This window comes from Ctenopharyngodon idella, chromosome 20, assembly GCF_019924925.1.
Source record: "Ctenopharyngodon idella isolate HZGC_01 chromosome 20, HZGC01, whole genome shotgun sequence".
In the NCBI taxonomy this organism is placed as follows: domain Eukaryota; kingdom Metazoa; phylum Chordata; class Actinopteri; order Cypriniformes; family Xenocyprididae; genus Ctenopharyngodon; species Ctenopharyngodon idella.
This window is the reverse complement of record NC_067239.1, coordinates 32,435,939-32,445,946: the sequence shown is the minus strand read 5'-3', so window position 1 is coordinate 32,445,946 and position 10,008 is coordinate 32,435,939. Positions and strand designations below refer to the sequence as shown.

The following is a 10,008-nucleotide window of genomic DNA, read 5'->3' as shown; positions in this document are numbered from 1 at the left end:
AGAACAAAATTGTCACTTCGTGATAAACTGGTGCTAAATATCACTAAGAAAAGTAGGAGAAGCCATTGTATATAATATTTTTTTATATAATAAATTACTTGTGAACATGTAGACGAAACGCAATGAATGCATTTCGGAGTTTGTGAACGCAGTCGTGTAAGAGTTAAAGGTAATTATACCGAACCACTTGACGACAGACTTTGCTCAGGCATTTCAGAACAAACAAAACAGCATTTCAGATGCTGTGCAAAAGGATTGGTCCGCTGGTTAGTCCAGTTATGCCATCCCAATGATCCCATTGCGCAGTCACATGATATTTTTGATGAGCATCGAGGAATATATTGGATAAAAGAATTATCCAACTCAAATGAGGGCATACGTTTTTTTTTTTTATGCACATTTTTAGAATTTATGTGCCTCTTGGCATTTCCATCCAGCATAAAAATAGTTGGTTGTGAACATAGCTAGTGATGCCAATAGCAAACAGGTGAGAAAGGAATACTGAATGGCAAACAGTGTCAAACTCTGCACTCAGATCCAGGAGAACCAAAAGGCTGAAGGCACCAGTTTCAGAGGCCTGGAGAAGGTCATACATTTATCTCAGAAAAACTGAATTGGGTTGGATAGCAAAATAAATGTTGTGTATCGTCAGCATAACTATTAAAAAAAAAAAAAAAATTAAGACCATGACGTTTAATGATCCGGCCAAGAGGAAGCATATAAATTAAAATAGTAGTGGACCGAGAACCGACCCCTGAGGTACACCACTGGAGATATGTGTCTGTTAATGTGAATGAATTATTGCCTATCCGAAAGATATGAAGTTAACTACTGAAGGACATTACCAGTAACAATGTTTCCGTCCAAAGTTGCGAATTTAACTTATGCGGAAAATGGGAATATTGCATAAAACATTTGCGAATAAAGCAGCGTTTCCATCCAACGTTGAAGAGAACAAAATTGTCACTTCCTGATAAACTGGCACTAAATATCACTAAGAAAAGTAGGAGAAGCCATTGTATATAATATTTTTTGTATATAATAAATTACTTGCGAACATGTAGACGAAACGTAATAAATGCATTTCGGAGTTTGTGAACGCAGTCGTGTAAGAGTTAAAGGTAATTATACCGAACCACTTTGACGACAGACTTTGCTCAGGCATTTCAGAACAAACAAAACAGCATTTCAGATGCTGTGCAAAAGGATTGGTCCGCTGGTTAGTCCAGTTATGCCATCCCAATGATCCCATTGCACAGTCACATGATATTTTTGATGAGCATCGAGGAATTTATTGGATAAAAGAATTATCCAACTCAAATGAGGGCATACGTTTTTTTTTTTTTTTTTATGCACATTTTTAGAATTTATGTGCCTCTTGGCATTTCCATCCAGCATAAAAATAGTTGGTTGTGAACACAGCTAGTGATGCCAATAGCAAACAGGTGAGAAAGGAATACTGAATGGCAAACAGTGTCAAACTCTGCACTCAGATCCAGGAGAACCAAAAGGCTGAAGGCACCAGTTTCAGAGGCCTGGAGAAGGTCATATATTTATCTCAGAAAAACTGAATTGGGTTGGATAGCAAAATAAATGTTGTGTATCATCAGCATAACCATAAAAAAAAAAAAAATTAAAAAAATTAAGTCCATGACGTTTAATGCACTCATTAAAATAGTAGTGGACCGAGAACCGACCCCTGAGGTACACCACTGGAGATAGTGAGATTTGTGTTTGTTAATGCGAATGAATTATTGCCTATCCGAAAGATATGAAGTTAACTACTGAAGGACATTACCAGTAGCTATGTTTCCGTCCAAAGTTGCGAATTTAACTTATGCGGAAAATGGGAATATTGCATAAAACATTTCCAAATAAAGCAGCGTTTTGAAGTTGAAGAGAACACAATTGTCACTTCCTGATAAACTGGCACTAAATATCACTAAGAAAAGTAGGAGAAGCCATTGTATATAATATTTTTCGTATATAATAAATTGAAATGCAATAAATGCATTTCTGAGGCGGATGCCAGCAGTTTGGGAACGCAGTCGTGTAAGAGTTAAAGGTAATTATACCGAACCACTTTGACGACAGCTATTTTTAAACCAAGCAGAACATAACCAGTAGCAAGGGATCAGTTTATCATTTGGATGATAGGTAAAATGAGAGTAGGCAAGAAGTGTTTGAGTAAATGAGTTGGAATTGGGTCAAGATGACAGGAAGAGGAGTTAGATTTTGTAATCGGATGTTCAACCTCAGATGTATTAGTAGGGAAAAAGGAGAAAAATCTGGAGGACCAGATGGGGAAAAATCTTGGTAGTTCCACAAAGATCAATAGAGCCATTAATTGTAGAAGATGATGGTTTGACAAGTTTGTTAACCTCAGAGAAAAGAGTCCTGGGTTTACACATTGCTCCATTAATAACACTGGAAAGGTAGGAAGAGAGCTTCTTTATATTGCAGTATGTATATTCTTTATAGTGAGTCATTCAAGATGCCTATGCTTAGCTTTCATTACTCTGAGTTCAGGGGTGAATGATCTGAGGGGACAGTTCCTCCAAGGCATCGGATATAGTTCATTATACATTTATCTCAGAAACATCTGAGATGAAGCTGATCATTAAATGCAACAGATTTCCTGAGCAAGAAGAACGATATCTCATCAGTGTATGTTATGAGTGTATTATTTCTACAGGATTCATGCGTCTTGATGACCTGTGATGTGGCCTTAAAGCCCAGAGGGATGGTGTGGGTTGATCTTGACAGGGATGATGGAGCCCACGGGCCCCTGCTGTAAATGTGCAGCGGAGCGTGTCACACGCTGGATCAGATCAAGCCTGCATCTGAATATACGACTGAATCATCAGACGATCACACTGCTGGTTGCCAGGGTGTTGCTATGTGGTTGCTAAGGTGTTCTGTGTGGTTGCTAAGTGTTTTATTCCTACCTCACACACAGCTCCAGTCCCTCCTTCACCGTGCGTCTGTGGGATTATCGTCCAGCACAGCGATTCCCAAACTTGCCAGCCGAACCTCTTAGACGTACTGTAAAATGTTTATTCGAAGCCCCTGAGAGTTTTAGGTAGTATTTCAATAATGTCACGACACGTTTGCATGTTCACGGTTCTCTGATGTCGATTAATGATCACATGACATGGAAATAAACAGATAAAATATACAATTTTTTATCAAGTGTTTTATTTTGACTTTGCAGCTGGATTTTAAAGTGACTCAAACCTGTTTTTAAGTCGTAATCGTGCCTCAGTTCACATTACATTCACACTGATGTTTTAGGAACACAAATTTAATAATAATAACAATAACAACAATAATAATAATTATTATTAATATGTTTTAACTAATTACAAAAATGAAGACAGAAATCTTTAAGCCTACTGTTGTAAATTCTACTGTAAAATATAAAATGAATATTTAATAGTGATAATAATTTTACATTACGTTACATTAAGTTACAATACTAATATTTATGTCTTAAATTCTTCAATATTACATTTTAATAATATTTATATCATTAAAGACACATGAGATTCAGGAGTATATATATACATATATATATTCAAAGATATTTCTCCTGAATTTCACGTTTCAGCGACTCAACAATGTTTCAATATTATTAATTACAAAAATTATGACAAAAATCTATTAGCCTACTGTTGTAAATTATAATTGTAATTAGTAAAATATTAAATTAATATTTAATAATTTTAATAATGTTACACAAGTTACAATCATAATATTTATAATATACAAATGTTATATGAAGTATATTTAGCCTACTTTTGTAAATTACAATTGTGCTGTAAAATATAAAATGTAATATGTAAAAATATTATATATCTCACTCTATTTAAATAGAATAAAATATAAACAACCTTTAATGTTTTATTTCGGCTTATTTTCTGTCACTTGTATGTTCTGCTTTGCTTGAATTCGTGTCCCTGTGATTTGGTTTGACCTAGTTTTCTTTGTTATCAGTTTTCCCACCAATTGTTTGTTGCTATGGTTACTGATTAGTCCTTACCTGTTTGTTGTTCTGTTGATTACCACCCCTGTGCATTTAAGCCCTCAGTTTCTTCAGTCCTTTGTCTTGCGTTGATGTTGATATTGTAGGCTAGTGTGTTACTATCTTCATTAAATCTCCTTTTGCTTTATTTTCCTCTCGTCTTCTGGACAATTTAATTTGCCAAGGCAACATTTCTCATTTTCTTTTAGTTAAATAACTAAAACTAAAACTGAAATAAAAATGAATAAATGCTATATAGAAAAAAATAACACTTCTTCATATGCATTTGTTGTGTTTCATGCTGTAATGGAATAATAAGCGTTTTCTGTGTTTTTCAAGTCTTTATCTGAGTATGTCGTGTCTCCTTACAGCAGCGCGGCCACGGTCTGTTTTCAGCTTTACCGCGGGTCTCTTGGGCGCCTTTAGCTTGATTAAAATCTATCACCTCATTCCCTGGTTCAGTGAGCTCATTTACGGTTTCTTCACGGGACTTCGGCGGGACATCGCTCCCTAACCGCTCACTTTTCTTCAGCTGTCATATTCTCAGCCAAAAGCCATATCCCTTCACCATGATATAGTGCCGTACCTGTTTTCACCTGTACAGCATTAGAATATTCCTAGTGAAGCCAGAGGCGTGAATTTCAGATGCGTTAGAGCTCAGTTTGAGGAGGTAATACGAGTATATGCTCGGCCAGAAACACAGACTGTCATTATGAACCTCGTTTTTGTCTTTAAATGAAACTCAACAGGATGGTTTGCCTCATCTCGAACCTTTACTCTGAAGTAGGTCACCTAGTTGAGCAGCTTCCATCTGTTTGTAGCACTAATTGTGTTCATCATGTGTCAGATTTCATTGGAAATGGTTTCTAATTGTTGAAATGTAATGAAAAATGTTTACCCTGAACTACGTCACGCATGATCTTTCCAGCATGATTACGTAATGCGTGGAGCATCACAGAGCAGTGCGAGATGAGCATTTGTGGTTAAAAAGTATATAATGTTTATTTTTTTTAATAAACCGATGTCCGATGGTTTCTCTAGATAAGACTCTTATTCCTCGTCTGGGATCATGTAGAGCTCTTTGAAACTGACATTTGGACCTTCATCCCGTTGAACCCCAGTGAAGTCCACTATATGGAGAAAAATCCTGGAAGGTTTTCCTTCATTTCTTTTTGACTGAAGAAAGAAAGACATGAACATCTTGATGACGTTCTGAAGTGAACTAATCCTTTAAAGTATCATCTCCATGGTAAGACAATGTCTAATTTCAAAACATTTTTCACAGGATGGATTTTGGCGTTTATGCTTCTGAATGACACCTAATTTGATGATTACTAAAACATTTGACACCAGCTAACATGATGCCTGTTTACACTGAACAGTTTCTGTATTTAAAGCAGAAATTTGTGTCACACCCTCAAGAGCCTGACCTTCAGTTCAAGTTTTGTTCATTTCTTGAAATGATGTTCAGAACACACTGCGTTCTGCATGAGAGAACGAGACTTGGTTTTATTCTCTATGAGGAATTGATTGGATGTTTGAAAGTGTCTTTATGACAGCGGGAGTAAAATAAGAGCAATTGATGATCGATTATGAAGACAAACGTCTTATTTCTTTAGATTTAGAATGAATGAATGCACAACCTAAACCATAACCATTAAAATTGCACAGATTCAAACTTTATATGATACAAATGCAGCTATTGTTATTCTGACACTTTTACATTTTAATGTCATTTTCAGTTTCTGCCTATAACATTTATATTTATGCATTTGGCAGATAAAGAGACACATTCAAGCATTTCTTTTTAACTTAAGAAAGACAGTCGTACAGGTTTGTAATGACATGAAATTCATGTTTGCTTGATCGTGGGAGCATTGAAGCTCAAATAAAGCAGATGTAGGTCAAGAATAGACATAAACCTCCAGCTTTGTTGTAACCTCAAATCATGAAGAGTCCATAGAAAAGCAGAGATGTGTTGGTTTGAGACGGTAATTGTGGAGGGTTGGGACTGTGAAAGTGTGTCAGTCCGATCTGAGCAGCTCCTGATGAGAGACGAACAAAGACTCTGTTGTTGAACACAGAAGTTCAAAGGCGTCGTTCGACTCTAGTGCCTCATTTGAGCAGTGATGATGATGATGATGATGACAGAAGCTCTTATTAATGTTACTGCGTTAGACAAAACACTCTTCACGAGAAGCTGATCATTTAAAACAGATACACAATGCCTTATAAGCACAAAGCTATATTTTATCAACACTCAGTACAGTTATTATAGTGTTGTACTGTATATATGCAGGATGCAAATGATGGGCTTGAGGCGTCTGACCTACTAATTAATACAAGAAACCTTTAACAAACAGATGCAGGGTCTTATAAAGTGCATATGCTAAACAATTCCATTTCTACATATTAAATGAACATTTTGTCTGCATGTTGAATCCTTCAAGCATTGCACAAATGTTTTGTTTGTGAATAACTGCAATAAATGTTGGATGTACGAAAAGAACCTCAGCAGATTGTGGCATTAAATCATTTAACGCTGCATATGCATATGAAAGAATCTATGCATTTTTTCTGGAAAAAAACCCCCAAAACAAATCAAAACTAAACAAAAATCTTGCTTAAAAAATTGAAAAATGTTTTTGGACCAATAAGATGCTTTACAACAATTCTTTTTTATTTATATATATAAAAATAAATATTTTTTAATTGTAATTTATTTTTATTTAAAATCCTTATTATTCTCAGTAGTAATTATGGTAAGCCTTTACTTTAAGCCTTTATGCGTAATGCATTATAAAAGTATTTTAGTGCATTAATTATGCAACTTATAATGCATTTTATGATCTTTTGAATAATTACATAAATACATTATAATATTCATTCTCACACCTTTAGAAAGTTCAATGCATTAAAACACAACACAAATTTTAGATGTGACACGCAATCTGCAAATATTATAATGCATTTTAACTTTGGTTACACTTATTTATGAAAAGATATTATGCATTATAATGTACTTTATAAACACTTTTGTAATGCATTATACATGAAGGCTCGTTACTGTAATGATCATTAGATTCTCATTACTATATTTCACAGTAACATTTTAAATCTGCATAAATTAACGGTTATTATATAATTTGTTTATATATATATGTATGCTTTGCATTACAGTGATGAGTGTCACAATGTCCAGATATTTTTTCAGTGTAAAATATAATTTTTTTTTTTTTTTTTTGATTTTGAGTTTAGTCATGTTTTTGTGAGATTGACCTGTATTATATATAGTTTACTTGAGTTTGCCCTAATGTCTGATTGGACATAGATTTATAATTTTAAGTGTTTTCCCACAAGAGAAAGTGTTTAGTAGCATCTAGTTGATCTCCAAGATGCAGACATGAACTGAAAGCATGTTAGGTGTGATTTCACAGGTTGTGTGTCTGAAGGAGTGACAGACAGATGGAGGTTTGTGTCTCAGTGCTTCTGTTTCTGTCTGTCTGTGTCAGAAAGGACAAACACAAGCGGCAGACAGATGGAGTTCAACATACAAACCAGCAAACAGGCTCGTACTCGCACTGTCACTCTCCCCGCAGCGTTAATGAATTATTTCCAAAGAAAAGTCTGTGAAATGGGAAAACCGCCCAATTAAATAGTAGTGGATCAAACAACACCAAAGTGTTTTGGGGGTTTTAATTAAAATATTTGACTTTTAAGGTTTGTTGATATTTCAGATGAGCTGTCAGTCAGAGCTCAGCCTGAGTTTGACGTCAACAGGGGGCGCTGCTTCAACAACCTGATCAATGCATCTCATTCCTCTTTACAGCTGCACTGAGAGGAAATATTGAAACAACGAAAAGCAGATATGATTTTTGGACAAAATTACCCTCAGAAGAGAGTTAAATCTGATTCTCAGTCCTCTACGCTATGTTTTTTCTTTCTTAAAGGATTAGTTCACATCTGAATTAAAATTTCCTGATAATTTACTCACCCTTATGTCATCCAAGCCTTTTTTTCTTCAGTCGAAAAGAAATGAAGGAAAACATTCCAGGATTTTTCTCCATATAGTGGACTTCAATGGGGTTCAACGGGTTGAAGGTCCAAATGTCAGTTTCAGTGCAGCTTCAAAGAGCTCTACATGATCCCAGACGAGGAATAAGAGTCTTATCTAGAGAAACCATCGGACATTTACTGAAAACTTTTTAACCACAAATGCTCGCCTTGCACTGCTCTGTGATGCTCCACGGATTACGTAATCATGTTGGAAAGGTCACGCGTGACGTAGGCAGAAGTACCGATCCAGTGTTTACAAAGTGAACGTGTAAAGACTAAGTCAAATGGCCTTTACAAAAAAGTTTTCTGCTGTACCGCGGTACTTCCGCCTACCTACGTGACCTTTCCTATGTAATGCGTGGAGCATCACAGAGCAGTGCAAGACGAGCATTTGTGGTTTAAAAGTTTATATTTTTAAATTTTTTATAAAATGAGCGATGGTTTCTCTAGATAAGACTCTTATTCCTCGTCTGGGATCATGTAGAGCTCTTTGAAGCTGCACTGAAACTGACATTTGGACCTTCAACCCGTTGAACCCCAGTGAAGTCCACTATATGGAGAAAAATCCTGACATGTTTTCCTTCATTTCTTTTCGACTGAAGAAAGAAAGACATGAACATGACATGGGGGTGAGTAAATTATCAGGAGATTTGAATTCTGAAGTGAACTAATCCTTTAAGGTAAGATAACTATAACGAAACTAACACCATATCGTTCCGTTTATCGTTATAGTTGTGCTGTGGACTCTGCTATTCACTTTCATAGTATCGTTGTCGCTATTATCGTCCTTGGTGTGAACGTCCTTTAATCTTTTTGTTTTTCTAAATGATAAAATACATTTTTATAAGCCAAAATGTTTTTTTTGTTTTTTTTTAATAGCCAAAGTAAAGTGCAACTCCCCCTGCTGACGTCCATGTATGACTCATGACTAAAATAAAGCATGTATGAAAAACATTTTAATAAATAATTAAAAATATAATAATTTTCATTGTAAAAATGCAAAAACTCTTGAGTCTAGTCATTATTATTAGCTTTACTTGTGTGTGTGTGCGAGTGTGTGTGTGTGTGTGTAGTCCATACAGATGAGTATCTCTCTCTCTCTCTCTCTCTCTCTCTCTCTCTCTCTCTCTCTCTCTCTCTCTCTCAGCGCGCGTTATTGCGCAACGCGACGGGCGTTTCACTCCATTCGTCCTCGACAGGAACAGAGTGGACTCGGTTCGGTTGAGTTCAGCTAGAAAAAAAAAAAAAAAAAACCCCGCCAAAGTGTTCGGGAGAGATGACGGACAGCCTGGTGCACGCGCATCGCTCGTTCACGACGCTGCTGGTCCTGATGCTGCGGGCGCGCGAGCATCAGCAGCATCACTGAGACGGTCAGAAGCTCCGGAGCACCGCGGATCGGATGGACTCGAGCTTCGGATGAAGCGATGACAGCTGCTGACCGTCGCTGATGTGTCCGAACCTCGGCAGCGCGTGAATGAACACTCGTCCCGCTCATTATCAGGAGACCTCGCGGATCTGATGCTTTGATTCGTGAGATCTGCTCAGCTTTTCATCCACATCTTGCCCTTCCTGGAGAGACTCCGGCTCTTTAATCTGGATATGTTGAAAGGCACGTAATGATGGATGGGATTATTAGTGTTTTGGGGGTCCTGACGCTCATTTTGGAGGGCATCTCATGCCAGGGAGTGTATGGTAAGTGCCAGCAGCTCATACAGATGCATTTATATGCCAGTCAACATGCCGTGTGTGCGTGTGAACAGGTGCCATTTCATAAACCATCCAGCATGAGATCTTCCCAACAGCCAATCCACAGGTTTTTAGAGGCATTCTAATGCTTTTAAAAAAAAAACAAAACAAAAAAAAAAACCAATTAATTAATTAATTAGTTATGATTATTATTTTACCAGTGATTAATTTGAAATAGCATT

At 36.5% G+C, this 10,008-nt stretch overlaps 1 protein-coding gene across 4 annotated transcripts in view; it reads left to right on the top strand.

Moving 5' to 3' along the window:
* Nucleotides 1-9,228: 9,228 nt before the first annotated feature.
* Nucleotides 9,229-10,008, top strand: part of LOC127501915 (MAM domain-containing glycosylphosphatidylinositol anchor protein 2-like) — a 157,920-nt gene continuing 157,140 nt past the window's right edge. For all 4 annotated transcript variants that reach the window (XM_051874239.1, XM_051874235.1, XM_051874236.1 and 1 more), the window contains exon 1: nt 9,229-9,772. In XM_051874239.1, coding sequence (XP_051730199.1) covers nt 9,697-9,772 — 76 coding nt within the window. In that variant the 5' untranslated portion in view covers nt 9,229-9,696. The remainder of the gene's footprint in view (nt 9,773-10,008) is intronic.